Source organism: Aureobasidium namibiae, assembly GCF_000721765.1.
Source record: "Aureobasidium namibiae CBS 147.97 unplaced genomic scaffold scaffold_2, whole genome shotgun sequence".
Classification (NCBI taxonomy): Eukaryota; Fungi; Ascomycota; class Dothideomycetes; order Dothideales; family Saccotheciaceae; genus Aureobasidium; species Aureobasidium namibiae.
In genome coordinates this window covers 1,154,893-1,172,478 of record NW_013581207.1, presented here as the reverse complement: position 1 = coordinate 1,172,478, position 17,586 = coordinate 1,154,893, and the positions used below count along the sequence as shown (strand labels likewise).

Sequence of the window (17,586 nt, the reverse complement as noted above, 5' to 3'; positions counted from 1 at the left end):
CGATGAACGATGTGGATCTCGATCACTGTATGCAAATCCAAGTCAATTTTAAGTTTTTGGGCCCGTCTCGAGTTCTCTTTTTTGTGTGAGGCCACGGCTCATCCAGTGATGAGAATGAAGAATGAATTGGGGTTACTAGAGTACATACTAAAAGGATAACAATTTTTATGATACAGAAGGAAAGAGAGGACAAGGGAGAACGCCAGATGTCAAATGCGGGTTTTGCACAAACAATGCCTGTTGAGACCAAGCTTTCTCTTTTGGAACCTCAAAGCCAGGAGGTTCATGGTGAAATGGCGTCCATCGCGGAGGGTGCTTGTTCCTATTATACTCTCTCGGAGTCGGCAGCATGACCACTAGGGCCAGTAGAAGTGTCTGTGTTAATGTGTCAGCATCCTTCCAAAGAATATTTAGGAAGAGGAAGATGACTTACAGTCGCAAGTAACGAAGCAACGATCAACTTCTGTCAGACCCTCGCAAGTGTACTGGATAGTCTCTGCAATATCGTGGGTGCTGTGCAACTTGGCCTGGTCGCTGAGCAAGATGTCGATTTCAACCCAGATGCCATCGCCAGCATGGTAACTAGTAATGCTCTTGAAGCCATCGACAACAGGTGAGAAACGGTAACAGAGATACAGCAACTTCTTCTGCAACTGCTCGTCGGCGGCCTGGCCAGAGAGTCTAGTGACGTTTTCGAAACAGGTGCCTGCCCAGTCGTAGATGATGAAGAGGGAGAGCACACCGGCGCCTGCGGGGTCCAGCCACCACACGTTCGCCTTGTAACCGATGAATGGGAAGAGAAGAGAGAGCGTGTTGAAGACGACGTCGGTCTTGCAGTCCTGGGCCAGAGCTTGGACTTGTGTTGTCTTGATGGGCAGGCAGCCTAGACCGATGATACCCTTGACGATGACAGTACCCAGCATGGCGCCGATAGCGATGGCAGGGAGTTCCTTTGCTTCGTGAGGAGCATCAGGCATGAGCTTTTCGACCGACTCTTTCAGGATTTGGAGGAAGGAGATGACCATGATGATGGAGAAGACGAGGATACCGAGGGGTTCGAGACGACGGCGTCCGACGGGGAAACGCTTGCGGAGTGCTTTGAGACGCCATTGGACGAGTCTGTTTGTGCTCCAGACGATCAAGGTACACAATAGATCCAGAGCCGAGTCGACCAGGGAGGCGATTAAAGAAAGAGAGGACGAGTAGAAAGCGGCAGCAAGCTTAGCGATCAGAAGCAGGATGTTGGCGATAACGTTGATGTTGATGGCCCACTTAGCCTTCTTCTCTGCCTTTTGCCTGTGCTCCTTGACATCGTCGGGCAGGAAGTCCCAGATGGCGCCGTCGGCATCTTGCAGACCTCCATGGCGCTCCTGTTGACCGTCGCCGTCTGCATCAGGGTTCATGCTGTCGAGGACATCATCGGCCAATGCCTTGACCAGAGCATCGACTTCGGCCCAGTCGTCCAGACGGTTGTTCTGGTCCTCGTAGAACTTCTTGACTTTCTTGTTCTTGATTTCCTTGAGCTCGTCTTTGGACTTTCTGTACTGTTCAATGTCTACACTCTCGACACCTCCCAAGATTTTCTGCTTGAGCTCTTCCCTTCTTCTGTCGTGCAGGGCAGTACGAGCGGCATCCTTGAATCTGAAGAGATTCGGTTTGTTCCTCCCATTCAAGCCGCTTTCGACATCTGCCTGGTCCGGACGACCAGTGCCATTGCTCTTGGTTCTCTCGACACCAAAGCCGGCAACGTTTCTGGAGCCGACCATTTTCTGCTCTAGAGATCCGAAGACTTGTTGTGACTCTGTCAATTGAAAAGCGAATGCTCAATTGGTTTGTTTGGCGATCTCAAAGATGACGTGAGCCGAGGCGATGGTGTGAGATGAGATCTGGGGCAGGGCGATGGATCTGGGGATGCCGTGTCGCTCGTTGTACCGTCTTGTGGCTCCTTGTCTCGTCAGGGTCGAGAGAGGCTTGTAAACAGAATTAGGAGGCTCACACTGTGTATATAGAAACAGAGTTGCTTGTTCAATCTGGGTAAGGAACGCGCGAGCTCCACCGACGAGTCGAAAACCGGTTCCTCGATATCCCAGTTTGGCGACATGACGTCTCGTGTCTGCTCTTCTGAATCGGCGACGGGCCGAGCACCGCTGGGTCATGACGACGACGATGATGCTCCGCGCATGGCAATAAACGCTTCAAACCATCCAGATATAGCTTCCGAGGAGCCGGTTTGTGCATTGCTCTAGCTTGTTGTTCTGCAACAAAGAAACCAAGAAGCAGAAAGAAAACATGACCAGCGTGTACTCAGGAAACAGTGTCGTCAGCTTTGACGACTTACTCGCTCATCTCAAGTCATTGCCCGTCCCGCTGCTTCCGCCTCCAAAACCCCTCGATCCAGCTTTGACCGACAAGATAGCTTCTCTATATCTGCATCCTGCACTCGAAGCTGTCTTACATCTTCTCAACCATGACCTGCCTTCTGCACACTTCCTGGTGCGACACATGCAGTCCGATCCCGCCTTTGAAGCAATGTACCTCCATGGCATCCTCCACCGTATAGAGGGTGACTTCAACAACACCAGAGCCTGGTACTACGATGTATACAACTCCGAGCCCTTCGAGCTAGTATGGGGAAAAGCCACAGAAGACGAAGAGGCCGAGGTCGAGAAGAAGAAAAGCCAAGGTGAAACCAAGATGCCTCCTCAGAAGTCTGCTCGAGACTTTGTAGACAGCCTCGAAAAGCTGTCAAAGGGCCAAGGGGACAAGGAAGCTCTCGCAAAAGAGAGCAGAAGGGAGTTCGATGCTATTCTTGACTGGTGCACCAAGAAGTTTGGGACTGCACAGCACACCGATGCCTCGAAGGCTTGGGTGCAACCGAGCCAGGAGATCAGTCAGAAGGGCCAAGACATGGTCACTGGCAATGATGGCTTTAGGAAGTTCTAAACATGTTCCAGGTAGACGCATCGCAAAAGAATCGCACCTAGCACAACTTCCCATGTTCCATCACACTGTACGATACTCTGACTCTTGAGCGGTCAGCTCACGAGAACGTTTAGACACGGTGAATCGAGATTCAGCAGTCAGCCACCTTCTAATGATAGCTGTATGCGATGAACCAAGAGATCATGGCATGGAGTGAACAGAAAAGGCATGTTTCGTATTTCATTCGCATTTGGCGTCCTATAAGAGAGAAAGTTCATAGTTCTCTCTGCCTCTTTCGAGAGCGGCAATCTTCCCGCGTTCGTAGTGCCAAAGACTCCTTCCCCCCGATGTATAGACACCAAAAAGACAAGAAAGCAGGAATAAAACGAAAAGCATGTCCCTCCGGCCTGGTACATTCATTCGCAGCGTCAACAGGACAAGAAGGGAATTAGATCGCAACCAGAAGAGAAGCAGAAGTGTGGGGGAAAATGAGCGTTCAGACGGAAGAGAGAGCCTCTTTCCGAATAACACGCATGAGGTATGGCGGGATCGTTTACGCCTTCATAACGCCGGGACGAGAGAGGTCACACGACATCTCCCATGGGGAGGTTGGGAGCGTGAGCAGTATTTCCAGGGTATTTCTTTGGGGTTTTCATATCGTGTGCTCTCTGGGGTGGTTCATGGATCGGATGTTGCGAGATATTGCGCATTTAGCAGCACTGGCCGGACTTGGCGTTGCCGTCGGCTGGCTTGGTCAAGGGGACACTGACAGGGGCGCCGCTGCCGGGGCCACTCTCCTTGCCCTCACCTTGATCGAGAGCCTTGCTGGAAACGATGCGGTAGATTTCTGCAGCACATGTGAGATGGAGTTGGGGCAATCAAGCATGGAATTTGTACCTGTGAGGATGTTTTGGAAGGCAAGCTCGACGTTGCTGGCGTCCAGAGCAGAGGTTTCGATGAAGGAGAGGTTGTTCTCGCCTAGTGAAAGGAGGAAGATATTAGCGGGCTTGCGGCGAACGAACAAGTCATATCGGAGGCTTACTGGCAAACTGCTTGGCCTCCTCGGTGGGCACAGCGCGCAAGTGTCTCAGATCGGACTTGTTTCCAACCAGCATGATGACAATGTTACTGTCGGCATGATCTCTCAGCTCCTTGAGCCATCTGGTGACGTTCTCGTATGTCTGGTGCTTGCTGATGTCGTAAACGAGCAGGGCACCGACGGCACCACGGTAGTAAGCCGAGGTAATGGCGCGGTAACGCTCCTGGCCGGCGGTATCCCAGATCTGAGCCTTGATCGTCTTGTTGTCGACCTGGATGCTGCGCGTAGCAAACTCGACACCGATAGTCGACTTTGAATCGAGGTTGAATTCGTTGCGGGTGAAACGGCTCAAGAGGTTGGATTTACCGACACCAGAATCTCCGATCAGGACGACCTTGAAGAGGAACTGACCAAATTGTTAGTGCTGGGATCGCGACAAGAGGAGCGACAGGGAAGAAGCCTTACATCGTACTCGTCGTTGGCCATGGTGGTAATGTGTGGTGGAGTCGGGGGCTGATTGAGGAGGGGCGGGTCTCAGCAAGCGTAGCAGCAGGGAAGGCGAGAGCGGGATTGAGAGTAGTTGTTGGCAATGGAGCGCACAGCTAGAGGGTCGGCGAACACGAACAAGTTACAACAAGCACAAGATGAGAGTTGATGTGGCAGGAGGAGCAAGATCAGCTGTTGTTTGAAACTCCAGGCAGCCCAAGCCCGGCCGCAGCGAGACACGCCAACGCCAACGCTCCTTCCCTTCTTTCCCCCACCGCCAGCCACTTTCGAGGTCTTGGCACCCTCCCACACGTCCGCATTGTCTATCTCTGGAAGTTGCGACTATCAAAACATCACTCTTTCGACTCTTTCAACTTCGTGACTTCTCACTTCTTGAGTCTCACTTCTCAGTTCTCACATTGAATTCTCACTTCGTCACTTGTATTAACCCATCACAAAACTCCACTTTCCAACGTGCTGCCATGAACTTACAACTCGCTCTTCAACATGGCTACTCCTTCTAAATCTCGACCGGTCTTCGATGAAGACGATGACACCGACTCGGTCAACACAGACAGCACCATCGAGAGTGACTTGGAAGCAGAGTACAGCGTCGAGAAGGTTTGCGTCCTGCGTCTTGCCATCTGCTTCCTTACTGACTCGTATCAGATACTTGCGGAGCGAAGATCGGACCAAGGCACCCCACTTTACCTGGTCAAGTGGGAAGGATATGAACTACACAGATCCACATGGGAGCCCCGCGAGAACTTCGTGGATGTTGACTGTCTTGTGAACTGGAAACTTCACAAGCGTGAGATCGACGCTGGTCATGCTAAACCTTTCAAAGTTGCCACTTACGAAGCTGCCCTCAGACGCGATGAAGAGCAACGCGAACGTCGATATGCCAAACGCGCAGAGAAGCGCCGTCTGAGAAAATCTCGAGGACCGACCCCTCGTCGTCGCCTGCTTACTAAAAAGGAACTGACCAAGAAAGGAACTGCAAGAAAGGCACCAACCCGTGATGCAACTAGCACCTCTTCTTCTGCAACCGGGAACTCGCCCAGAGAACAGACCACATCGCTCTTCGAGCCGTCTGGTCCTAGTAAACCTATTGGCCTGAAACGTAAGAGGCTCTCGTCCAACGCACGCTCAACATCCCCAGTGCTGTCGGTAGACGATGTCGCGAACTCACAATATTCTGTTTTCAACGAGCACACAGAAAGTCCACGCAAGTTACCATCGTCACATTCAACGACTGTGCCGAAAAGGCCTCGTGTGGATGATCCCTCGGCGGGAAAAGCAGCAACAAAGCAAAAATCAGGTACATCAGATAAAGGTATGAATATTGTGCACGGCACCACACAGCCCATGCTCCAACAGCTAGGTGCGAAGGCAGCCAACCCTTCATGAATGCCTGCATTGCACAAAGTCAGTAGTTTGGACCCATGGCTTTCAACAATCCAGTTGTTTCCAACAAATAGCTGCAAAGCCTCGCACCATTGTCTGCTCGCAGGTGGCTAGTAGCGTTCGCAAAGCAAAGGCTGCTCTAGACCATTGAAGCTTTTAGATCGTATACTGACTATGCTTGATTCTCAGGTGCAGCAACGACTGTGGTCACATCTAGACCAAAATCATCAAATGCGTCAAGCGTTCAGAAGAAGTCCCAACTAAATGGAGAAGTCAGCCAAGCTGCCGAATCCAAGGAACAAGGCACCGAGCGTGCGCGTAAGGAAGCTATGAGCGGCTCCTCAGATCCTCAGACAACTAAGCTGGCCAAACCACCCACGGCAGCAGGTGTATCTAAGGTGCCGGTCGAGCTCGCCTCACGTCGTGCTTCGGACGTGATAGCCAAACCGACCGAGTCGACTGATGGCCTCAAGAACAAACAGGCGACCGCAACAAACACCGACAAGAGTCAGACGGCAGTGAGTAAAGATCGACCAGAGCCTGCAGCTTCTAGTGTTGCCAAAACCGTGCCCAAACCTGTAGTCAAACCTGCTGGACCATCTCGGAGACCCATAAGTATGTTCATTGAACCAAAGGCCAAGCCCAGACAGCGTCCACGAGTCAACGAATACACGCTCAAAGATTTGACTGATCCTCAATTTGTCAACCTATCTATGCAGAGACGGATGCAGCTTTACAGCCATAACGAACCGCCGCCTGATCCAAATGCTCTAACATTCATCGATCCGAATACCGGAAAGGCCGTAAATAACACAGATGGCACATCGTCTGCGTCGACCGCTTTGCGACTAGACACCAATGTGGCAAGCACTTCCGAGACAGAACGTTCAGCAGTTCTGAGATCCGCGCCTGCCTTAGAGAGTCGTTCTGCCTCGACGTCTGGGTCTCATCGTGAGGCTCCCCAAGGACGCCACACAACCGCAACGCCCTGGTCGGCACAAGGGACTGAACCAAGATTCGCATACCCGTCGGCCAGACCTCACGTGCCTCACATACCCAGAAAACAAATAGCATGTCGATTCTGGATGAAAGGCACGTGTAATCGCAGCGACGAAGGGTGCTACAATGCACACACCTGGACTGGGCAGTTGGCTCCCAAGAGCGCTTCTACGTGCAAGTTCTGGGCAAATGGTAAATGCACATACTCTGACGAGGAGTGTGAGTACTATCACAGCTACGATTTTCCGCGAAACGCCGATGCAGCCAGACAAGAGGGCCTTGAGGATGTCAACGGCTTTCACGCTATGCAACAGGCAAGACATCGCTCAGAAAGTCCCGACCGTTATGGGTTGCGTCAGGACGAAGCGGAAGTGCGCCGTGGCAGAGCGGATCAACTAAGGTCTCGTCCGGATGAACGAACTCCAATCCAGTCACCCTCTCTAACGTCAACTACATCGTTTGAACCTAGAAGAGATCTTCACACGGGACACACTACCATGGCAGGGTTGGCTGATGAGCCGCCCTCTGACGTGGCCCATACGCTCACCTCCACTACTGTAAAGCCAGACATGTCGAACGAGATGGATACTGGTAATCCTGTCGATATCTGCCTTGGCATCAAACCTACCTCTCAACCTACCTGCACCATGGATGTGAAGTTAGTCTTCGATACTAGGGCAAGCCGGATCAAGTTTCTTGATGTAGTTGGCGAGAAATCTTCTCTTGAAAGCTCCGAGATCTGCCGCTCGCGTGACTTCGAATCATATTGGTTTTCTAAAGAGAACGCATGGGCCTCAGGCGGTGTTGTGTACACTCCAGGAGACACTGTGGCCGCTTACCTCGAGGACTTTTTGGTTTTACAATCTTCCTGTTTTGCCATTCGAAACGACAAATTCATCTTTGTTGTATACTCAACCCAGAACCCGGACTGGAAGTTTATGCCTCATCGTGGCCCTGATAGATCTGGCCTACGCTGGTATCTTCAAGCAGCGGTACCTGACACCTTGGAACCGATCATCATCAAGCCTAACAAAAGCTCGTTCATCTCAATGTGTTACGAACACTTGGAATTAAATCCTGAAATTTTGTTTGCTGGGAACAGAGGCAAACACGCTGGAAAAGTTGTGTATCTAGCCTTTCCCAGAGGAACGCCAGAGACCAAGCTTGTTGAAGTTTTCCTGAATGAAGTAGGCGCAAAGTTTGTCTACTCAGAAGACTGCGACCTATGGACTCAGTTCTGTGGCAAGGGTTCGAACGGCAACAGGGTCGTCCTGTTCCACCCTTCGATGAACGCTTTTTGGAAAATACCTGAGTTCTGGAATGTGTTGGCCACAGGAGTCAACATCTTCCAGGTCGGTGTGTCGAAGTCTATCAAACTTCGTCCCGATTCGCCCATCAAGTACAACTGCACCCGCCTATTCCCGAGTGGCACACTGACACTCGTCACGGACGATGTCTTCAAGCACGACCCCGCCCATGCCCTTCAAGTGTTGAAAATCTATGAGGGCTACAAGATGAAGCCTGAGGGTGGACGAACCGACCGTATCTACTGCCGACCTGGTATCTTGGCATGGCTTGCTGAGCTGATTGACGAAGAGCGAGAGACGGGCAACCTTGCCGAAGATTCTCCTCGAGTCAAATGCTGGCAGCTAGTCTGCGAATTGCTGGGCACTCCTGTGGCCGACAACAGCCGCAATCCGTTCCGCTCAGACATGAAACCACCTGCTATGCTATACTCACCCCCGAAGAGCGAGATGCCCGAGTACGGACCTCTGTGGGACGGTAGTGAAGAGGAAGCCACTGATTATCTAGTCAACTGGTTTGCAGGCCATGCCATCGAGGAGTGCGAGAACTACCGCCGCTTCAACGTGCTATACGAGCATCACGGTGCGCTGTCCGCTCAGACACCTGGCCTCATTCATTCCGAAAACCCCAAGGATCCAAAGGAGTGGATGAAGAAATACACGCACATCAAGATCACTACACCGGCCAGATTCATTGTGCAAGTCGAAAACTACGAGAAGTCGAAGCTTGCACATCGTTGATTGAAACCGGGGAGCTGACGATGAGACGATTAATTCGAAGACGGAGAAGTGAGGAACAAGACACCATCCATTGAGGATGATTAGTAACGATTGGAAGAACTATGAGATTTTTGCTGGACGAGCGGAGAGGCAAGACTGATAAGCATATTATCTTTTCGGTTGTTGAGGTAAACAATCCTTTCAGACGGATGAAGTTTGCTTAGATAGCATGAAATCAAGCCGGATCGTTGAGGTAACCTTGTCTACATGTCTACTCTGGCCGGGCAACTGCGATCGAGTGATGCTTGAATGCATGATGAGATGACTACCTCTGTGAAGATTGCTCGATGTCGAGGTAGGTTGCTCCACCTGTATGCGCTCACATTGTACTTTCGATCCGTTCCTGCTTGGGTTCATGAAGAGACGATGCTGTGAGAGGAATAGTGTAAAGTTCCTCGAAGAACACCGCCTCAACTGTCCTTCCGTGGACCACGTCTTTGTTGTCGAAGACAGTCGCGATTCACTCTGGCAGGCTGTAGGAGAGCTGGTCGGATGCGATTGACCCTGGAGCGTGGACGGTGCTGATCATGTCGAGCTTGACGGATAGATAATTGAATCGTTGTCGCGACTAGCCAGAACTCGAATCCTCCTCTCCGCAGCCCGTGTTCTGTGTGTCCACCACATATCCGGTTATTCGTGGAGACATCTGTGGTAAAACGGCAAAGGAGGCCTCAAGCTCTCTTGTGGCCATCATAAACCTCGACATCAAAAGCCTTCTTCACAGCCCAAGAGTGCGCAGAAGCACTATCGGCAAACATTAGCATATGCATCCATCATCGACACCCGCGACAAAGAAGGCACTCACATCAAAGGCCCACCCCTCCAGAACGGCAAGACATTATCCAACCCTCTTCTCCTCCCCGCAATCCTCTCCATGATCTCTCCCTTCTGAAACAACCTCACCTCCTCACCCTTGACCTTTCCATCCTTCTCGGCAGCAAGCATCCACAAGCCCACCGCATCGGCCTGCGCCACAACCCCATCGTCTTTCGCTAACGACACCAACTCTCCACACCCATACCTCCTATCCTCTTCCAAACCCTTGCACGCCGAAGGGCCACCTAGCAACTTTCGAGAGGTGCGGACTGTTGGAACGTAAATGGTCAAAGACCAGAAGCCAGTGTTGCGGAAGACGAGATGACGGATGGTGGCTAGGAAGACGGCGATGGGGAAATTTAGACCCAAAGACAGGTCGCCGCGGAGGGAGTCCATGAAGGTTATCGTCGAGGTGTTTGGGTGGGGGGAGCGGGTTGCGAAGAAGGTGAGGAGGCGGTGAAAGGCGCCTTGTGCCGACATTTCTGTGTTGTTGTCTGGATGAGTCGTAACTTGAGGATATTTTCTTGCGATTGATGCAGGAAGGTGCGATTGATTGAGTGGTGCTGGTTGTTTAGGTATGATGCTCGAAAGATGGGGGAAGGAAGCTTCGACTGTTTATTTTTGACATCATCAAAGTCATGACGACATGGTTGCATCTTACTTCTCTTTGGGTATTCTACAACTATTGCAAACCATCCGCCCGCAGATGCTCTGTACAAAGGGTGGTGGTGGTACACGTTTCTATGCTGCTTGCGACTCTCTCTATACCCACTCCTTGGGCTCCTTGAGGACGCTCAGCATGCGCTCCTCCCTTGAGCCCTTCTCGGGGGCGTGCATGTATTGCCAGCGTGCGGTCAAAGGCAAGCTCATCAGGATACTCTCAACTCTGGCACCGGGTGTGTTCAGGCCGAAGCTGGTTCCCCGATCGTGTACGAGGTTGAACTCGACATAGCGCCCCCTGCGCAGTTGTTGCCAGGCCTTCTCCTTGTCCGTAAAAGGCATGTCCTTTCTCTTCTCAATGATAGGGATGTATGAAGGCAGGAAGGCATCGAGACAAGACTGAGCAAAGGCAAAGATGGACTCTTGGTCCTTCTCAGTCTCGTCGAGGTCATCAAAGAAGATGCCTCCAACACCGCGAGTCTCTCCGCGGTGCGAAACATAAAAGTACTTGTCGCACCACTCCTTGAAACGTTGATAGTAGTCCTTGTCATGGGCATCACAAGCATCTTTGATTGTGCGGTGGAAATGAATGACATCTTCGTCAAACAAGTACGAAGGGGTAAGATCAGTGCCTCCGCCGAACCACCAAGCATTGGGCGAGCCGTCGGCATTTGCAGTCTCAAAGTAGCGATAGTTCAGGTGCACGGTGGGAGCCATGGGGTTGTGGGGGTGCAGCACCATGCTCAGACCGGCGGCAAAGAATTCCAAACTCTCGACATCCGGGTCCAAGGCCTTGTGGTTGACCCTCATCTTGCTGATGGCGGCGCGCGGCAGGGTGCCGTAGACGATGCTGGTGTTGACACCGCCCTTTTCGAAGACGGCACCGTCTTGCAGGACGCAGGTGATGCCGCCGCCGCCGTTGGGGCGGTCCCACTTGTCGACTTGGAAGCGGGTGCCGTCGACTTTCTCAAGCTCGCGGACGATCTCCTCCTGCTTTTGCTTTATGAATTGTTCCATTCTCAGACGCATGGGGGACGTCTGGGTGACGCCGGATTCGCGCTTACTGAGACTATCGCGCTCTGCAATCGATGGCGGTTCGGTGTGCTCTACGTCTCCGGTGGCCTGTGTGGTCGTGTGTCAGCCATGGTCAAGCAATTGGTCTTGTCGCAAAGAGCAACAGTTCATGTACGTCATGATGGGGTTGGGCGTACCATTGAGTAGATCAGGGCACCGACAAAGACGATGCCCACGGCGATGCGGGTCTTGGGAGCGACGACCCTCGAGGGCTGAGGAGAGCCTGGAGGGAGCGGCGGCTTGGTGCCATGGTCGCCAATGGAGCGGACTTGTTGCTTTGTGAATCGGGCGGTACGGGCTTGCCAGTACGGCGCGCGGCTTGCTTGTGCTGCACGGCGGAATGCCGTAGACGCAAATGTGCTCATGCTGGAGGGTCGGAAGACGTGCTGCTGTGTAGGTAAGAAAGGAAGGAAGTGATTGGTATTTTGAAGTCGATTGCGTCTATGCATCATTGGAGCTCTCGTGAACCATCATGCCGGCGCTTGGACCATGTGCATGCCGTGTCAGGGACCATCCCCGGCTCCTCGGTCACTCCACATGATGCCACCCAAGCACCATCTTCTATCTATTGATTCTCTACGTTCAAAACTCTCATGATTGAGGATCAGGCTCTCCGTACGCCACTTCCCATGCGTTAGATGTACCGTTGATGGTCAGATACATCCGTTTGGCCAAGCACAGGTACTCTTTTGCAATTTCTTGCCGAGTCTCGTGCTTCGACAGCAGATACAGCGCATCCACCAGACCCTTACTCGGGATCCCGTTTTTGCAACCCATCGAAACCGATGTCTCCTCCGCCAAGATTCCGTAGCCGCTATCTCGAACGAGACTCATTGCATGCTCGCACGATCTTTCATGATTGCCTACACGACTGTTTGCTTCCATGAGAATCTCCTCTAACTCTCGTAGAGCAACTCTGGGCATCTGTCCCACCTCAAACAAGTGCTCAGGATAGCACTTCTCAAAAGTCGCTACCAGTTCTTGTGCCTTGTTGATCTTGTCTCGCAAGAGGGCTGCGTCGTGCAGATCTGGCAATAGCCTGTGACACCGAATCTCATCGAAAATTGGCTTCCAGTCGACTTCGCAAGCATTCTCGCTGGCGCAAAGCCTGCAGTCGCATTGAAACTTCCAGATCCGATTCAACTCAGCACTGCGTCTCGGTTCTCCAATGTTGGGCGACAGATAGCATGTCGTTATCTCAGTGCCCTTGGCTATTGCTTTGTTTGCTCTCACGATCATCATATCGCCTGTCATACTCCTACTCGTGTTGTTCAAGCAGCTGTGGTTCATGTATGACGCGTGCTGAAAGAGGCCGACTGATTCTCGCTCCTCGTGGGCTGTGTGTCTGGTTGTGCCGTAAGGCTCCTGAGCGTGTCCAGCTTCGAAGCTGTAAACGTTATGATCGATGATCTGCAAAACTTGATAGACATCTATCGCGAGTTGTCCATCGACAAGAAGCGCATCCGTGTCTTTTACGTACGACATACCGCCGTATAGTGTTAATAACTCTTTGGCGTGGGACGTATTGGCAAAGACTTTTTGCACTGCTCGCAGCCATAGTGCAGCAACGCCCTTCCCACAGCCGCCATAGTAGTTGCTGTACTCGACCGCGTACGGGCCGCTTGGAAAATTTAGCGGAGGATGCGAGATCGCGAACGCCTTTTCGCAAAACACAAGCTCACCACACTTGATATCATCTCTTGCATACAGTCCGCGCCCATGATCCTCCGAATCTCGAACCTCCGTCTTGTTGACGAAAGTAGCATGATCGGCAAAGGTCTGCTGGCTCAGCATGGCTGCGTAATCATACGCTCCTGTACTCTCTTCACGTAGTCTCTCTTGAGTTCTGTGAAGTCGCCGCAAGCCCTGGGTGCCATTCGGACAGGTGGTAAGGAATCTTCGAAAGTATTCCTCTGCCAATGCAAACTTGCGTAGCTCGTACGAAGCGCTGCCTGCAAGGTACAACGCATTGCTGCGTTCTGCTTTCGTCTGTGCCTTTGATGCGAAGAGGACGAGCTTTGCATCTTCCAGTGCTAGATCGTAGAGCCCAGCACGCATCGCGGCATCCGCACGACTTTCGTAGATGCATTGCCGTAGGTCTGATGCTCGACTGTCTTCTGGTAGTATCTTTAAGCAATTCGTATAGCTAAAGAAGTTAGTCAGCCCAGATGACGTGGCAGTAGATACATTGACGTACCAGTCCATTGCTTCGGTATGATTGCCTCTGGTCAAAGCGTCGTCGCCTTCAACACGCCACTCCAAAGCCGTCCTCTCGGGTGATACAGAAGGCCCCTGAAACATCTTGGGGTACATCTCGTGCTCAGACTTGAGAACCATGATGTTGGAGGGTTGAACGACTCTGACAACCTTTCTGCCATGATTCATGACAAAGAGGGGTTCCTTGATGGCGAGTACAGTGCCTCGCTTGAGTATGGCTACTGGTGGTGAAGTACTAGGGAAGAAGACTTCCAGATGACTGACGTCTTGAGTGGTATCCTCAACGACATTCATTCCGGGATAAAGAGTTCCTATCTGAAGAGGCTCTTCGATGGCGCGAACCAATAGCACAGTTCCAGGGTTTCGCGAACGAAGAGAACTCAAGCGGGCCTTGAACCATATGTTAGCTAACACTCGAGAAAGAGAAGGCATGTCCCACCTTTCTCAAACTGGCCAGTGGCTGGAAACAAGGCAAATCTGTATCATCGCGACTTCTGGCGTGCCAGAATGTATGTTTCTCGGCTGCCTGAGTGTGTCAATACCATATGCATACTTCACAGTAAAGCTGCAGGTTGATGTACACATACCATCTCTGAGTGTTCTTGGATGATAGCCTCTCTCTTCTCCTCTAGGAAATGCTGATCCTGTTTCATGTTGATATATAAAGAGTCCTTGGACACCACTTTCCACACAAGGCTGCAAGATACCGTATTAGAGGGAACATATGTGAGAAAGAGCAAAAGTTATGGTATGAGAGATCGTATGAACCGAAGACGATTCGGTCTACGGATACCGCTTAGTATGGCTCCGAAACTGCGTGCGCATCATTTTGAGACAAGTTTGTAGTCACCAGTTTTTCGAGGAGCGTTTGATTCGGATAGTTATCAGGCTCTAGATGAGCACGCAGCTCATCTTGGGTTTCTCTCTGAGCACCACGAATCGAGGGGGAAGGTTCGGCCTACATTGGAGAGGGGAAAAAAACTCCGACGTTGTAGAAGATGTGTATTGTAAAAAAAAAGTGAGTCGGAAAGGATGGGCTGAGATGGAGGCAGTAGGTTCATCTTTGTCGGCCCCACCTTCCAAGCGAGTGATGACCCTGCCCTGTCCACCACCATTTTCCCACGGACTTCCAGTTGTTCGAGAAGAAGCACGGAATGACAAAACTTCTCTACCATTCAGAAGTAGACACGAAATGCAAAATTCAGTCGCTCTACAGAGGTCCTTTTCCAATACACATCCCATCAAATCAGTACTCTTCGAATCCTTCATGAACACTACCTACCATGACCAACCCACCAACAAGCAGAATTTTTGGATACTCAAGGTCTTCGAGAACTCGACAACCAATCTTCCACGCAATTCGGTTCTCTCCTTTTGGCGCAAGGGCCTTCTGAGTCCTCTAAGCAGTAGTCACCAGCAGGAGCATGGCCAAATCCGTCATCTGCTTCATAGCCCAGGCTTTGCATCCAGAAATCGCGTGACATGAGTTCGGCTTCGAGTCTACGAATGATAGTGCAGAACTTTTTTGCCTCTGTTCTCTTGGCAAACAGGATAGTATCCTCCTCCGACTGAGAAAGATAGAACTTTGGTATGGAATCCTGAACCTTCAAGATATTGATTTCTCTACCAGAAAGGATCGGACGGCCCATCCAACGATCAGGCAATGGATCCTCATGTGTGCCGAACCATGATGGTCGCTCGTGTCGTGATTGGGCTTGTTGTCTTTCCACCCTTTCGCGGTCTTCCTCGTCTCTAATTCGCTTTGCTAAGGGGTGGCCCGAACGCAATGGATAGTTGAGACCCAAATTGCTGAAACGTCTCTTCCGTTTGTGACCTGTCATGTTACCATCAGAGCTTTGATTCAGGCTTGTTGTAATCTTCTCAGCGCGACGACGACGAAGTTCATCGTTTCGCATCTTGGGTCCAATCGTAGCTTCAATCATACGGCATCTCTGGCAGTCGAGAAAGCGGCAACCAAGTCCATATGGCATGTCCGGATCTGGTCCATCGCATTGACCTAGTCGTCTGAAACGCCGCATGCGTATGTCGTCGCGGTTCCTTTCGGCTTTCTTGTCATTTTCCATCTCCTTCTCGTACTGACAATCACAGCAGGTTTTGAGGCCACCACAGTCGTCGTTGACGCAATATACACCTTCGTCGTTTGAGATGTCGTCCTCATTGTCCTCAAAACTTGAATCTACCGAGCTGCTGTGGAGCCGTTCTCGACATGCTGAGCAAGCATCAGTATTATTGCAAGATCCGCTTCTGCAAACTCCTGTGTCGTATCGCGACAGGATGTCTTCTATAGCCTGGGCGACCTGGCGCCAACTTGAGCAAGTTATCAATTCGGCGCACATCTGATCACGACCACAATCAGTCTTTCGACCACGAGCATGGCCTTCCAAAGATTCAGATATGGTTGCTGTGCTGCACCAAGAGCAGGTTGAAGCAAGGCATTTTCCCGCTGCAAGCTTATATTTTATGCTTTCCCACTCGTGAGGGTCTGTTTTATTGTGCTGTAGCTTTCTCACAAGCTTCTCGAGATACATGTTGTGTAGGAGTGTGTTGAGACTAGTCAATTCATCTCTGAGACAGGTTATGTCCTTATTACTGATGAGTCCTTCCGACGTCGTCTGGTCGAGGGGCTCGTCGAGGTCTTCAGACTGGCTGTATGGCATCTTAGCATCTTGAATGTGTTTCTCGCACTGTAAACACTTGAAGATATCACCACAAAATCCATCGATGCAATTCTCCCGAATCCGTTGGACGTATGCGTTTTCAAGCTCTTGGATCTGTTGGCGACAGGTGAAACAGTTGGTTAGATCGTTGCAAGTCCTATCGCTGCACTTCGAACCAGTGCCGCAAAGACGATCGAGGGATTGGTATAGTGTTCCAGTTCCGCATGTCGGACAGGTTGGCTCGAGACATTTTCCTGCTTGTATCTGGCGGGCCTTGGCAATCATACTCCAGGGGTCTGAACTGATATCGACGCTGATTCTTCATATCCTTCTGCAGCGCCCTAGCGGCAATTTTCATATTTTTCGCATGAACTAGCTTGCACAGCGCCTTCGTGACTTCTCTCGGATCAGACTCTTGCAGCAACTCTAGAACGCCATCGAGAAGAGGTCCATCATTCTCATCAACCTGTCTGGCCGACGGTTGCGTGAGCGGGTTGTCGTCGTCCTCAAGTCGCCCAATCAAGACGTCCTTGTTGCCAGAGGAAGGGAGCCCACGAGCTTTGAGCAAGGCCTGAAGTTCAGGCTTCTTCATCTTGGTATACTCGGTCATCGTGGTTGTGAAAAGCTTTGTAGTGCGACAGTGAACTGTGCGAGTCAGTGTGGTACCGTAGCAGGGGTTGTTGTCAGAGCTTACTACTGAAATTTGGTGATGATGGATTTGGTCGCAGAAAGTGCAGGGAAAGATTGAAGACTTTGCCAGTGTTGTATATCGCTCAAGATGTGGTAGATACACAAAGGCGCATTTTGTTCCTCAGTAGCGTGCGCACGACGCGCTGAGATTGTCCGGGTAACCAGCCAATATCCGAGAAGTTTGCCATTGACAGTGTGGACGGAAAGACGGCTCGGCGATCTTGAAGCTTGGCCTTCGGTGCGTGAAGAACTGCCCAAGTCTCGAGAACATGGACCTGTATAGGCTTCTGGGACGACCTGATATATAAATATGCGCAAAGATGATGTGTTTATGGTGCGAAGCGGTCGAAAGAGGTCGCAGTCAAGTTTCGGGAAAAGGCCGAGCGGTCTCAAGTCAAAACTCGCGTTGTACTCCAGTGAACTAGTTTTCGTGCAGGACGTATCAGGCTATATGTCGCTACATGCTGAGAATAATGCCTCGACGGATTCAGCTGCAATATTCGATCGCGTTGAT

The 17,586-nt window shown here is 51.3% G+C and overlaps 8 protein-coding genes across 8 annotated transcripts; 2 read left to right on the top strand and 6 right to left on the bottom strand.

The window, feature by feature from the left end:
- Positions 1-325: 325 nt before the first annotated feature.
- Positions 326-1,766, bottom strand: M436DRAFT_37309 (uncharacterized protein; the record flags this gene model as incomplete). Its single annotated transcript, XM_013575155.1, has 2 exons — positions 326-375; positions 434-1,766. The coding sequence occupies 2 exons, from the start codon at positions 1,764-1,766 to the stop codon at positions 326-328; spliced, it is 1,383 nt and encodes a 460-aa protein (XP_013430609.1).
- A 523-nt stretch (positions 1,767-2,289) lies between these two features.
- M436DRAFT_38255 (uncharacterized protein) lies at positions 2,290-2,943 on the top strand (the record flags this gene model as incomplete). Its single annotated transcript, XM_013575324.1, has 1 exon — positions 2,290-2,943. One exon carries the CDS (start codon positions 2,290-2,292, stop codon positions 2,941-2,943), a length of 654 nt encoding a protein of 217 aa, XP_013430778.1.
- Positions 2,944-3,632: 689 nt separating this feature from the next.
- M436DRAFT_37521 (ras-domain-containing protein) lies at positions 3,633-4,447 on the bottom strand (the record flags this gene model as incomplete). The annotated part of the gene is made up of 4 exons (XM_013575198.1): positions 3,633-3,769; positions 3,820-3,900; positions 3,965-4,367; positions 4,427-4,447. 4 exons carry the CDS (start codon positions 4,445-4,447, stop codon positions 3,633-3,635), a joined length of 642 nt encoding a protein of 213 aa, XP_013430652.1.
- Positions 4,448-4,954: 507 nt separating this feature from the next.
- Positions 4,955-8,898, top strand: M436DRAFT_69743 (uncharacterized protein; the record flags this gene model as incomplete). The annotated part of the gene is made up of 6 exons (XM_013575738.1): positions 4,955-5,068; positions 5,258-5,768; positions 6,044-7,845; positions 7,879-8,087; positions 8,118-8,175; positions 8,206-8,898. The coding sequence occupies 6 exons, from the start codon at positions 4,955-4,957 to the stop codon at positions 8,896-8,898; spliced, it is 3,387 nt and encodes a 1,128-aa protein (XP_013431192.1).
- Positions 8,899-9,608: 710 nt separating this feature from the next.
- Positions 9,609-10,233, bottom strand: M436DRAFT_69742 (uncharacterized protein; the record flags this gene model as incomplete). The annotated part of the gene is made up of 2 exons (XM_013575737.1): positions 9,609-9,681; positions 9,743-10,233. The coding sequence occupies 2 exons, from the start codon at positions 10,231-10,233 to the stop codon at positions 9,609-9,611; spliced, it is 564 nt and encodes a 187-aa protein (XP_013431191.1).
- Positions 10,234-10,515: 282 nt separating this feature from the next.
- Positions 10,516-11,852, bottom strand: M436DRAFT_38470 (coproporphyrinogen III oxidase; the record flags this gene model as incomplete). Its single annotated transcript, XM_013575366.1, has 2 exons — positions 10,516-11,535; positions 11,625-11,852. The coding sequence occupies 2 exons, from the start codon at positions 11,850-11,852 to the stop codon at positions 10,516-10,518; spliced, it is 1,248 nt and encodes a 415-aa protein (XP_013430820.1).
- A 226-nt stretch (positions 11,853-12,078) lies between these two features.
- Positions 12,079-14,176, bottom strand: M436DRAFT_37350 (SET domain-containing protein; the record flags this gene model as incomplete). The annotated part of the gene is made up of 3 exons (XM_013575162.1): positions 12,079-13,597; positions 13,661-14,094; positions 14,144-14,176. Coding segments are annotated over 3 exons (1,986 nt in total), but the record flags the coding sequence as incomplete, so codon positions are not given.
- Positions 14,177-15,023: 847 nt separating this feature from the next.
- Positions 15,024-16,992, bottom strand: M436DRAFT_60612 (uncharacterized protein; the record flags this gene model as incomplete). The annotated part of the gene is made up of 2 exons (XM_013575588.1): positions 15,024-16,496; positions 16,552-16,992. 2 exons carry the CDS (start codon positions 16,990-16,992, stop codon positions 15,024-15,026), a joined length of 1,914 nt encoding a protein of 637 aa, XP_013431042.1.
- Between the last annotated feature and the right edge of the window lie 594 nt (positions 16,993-17,586).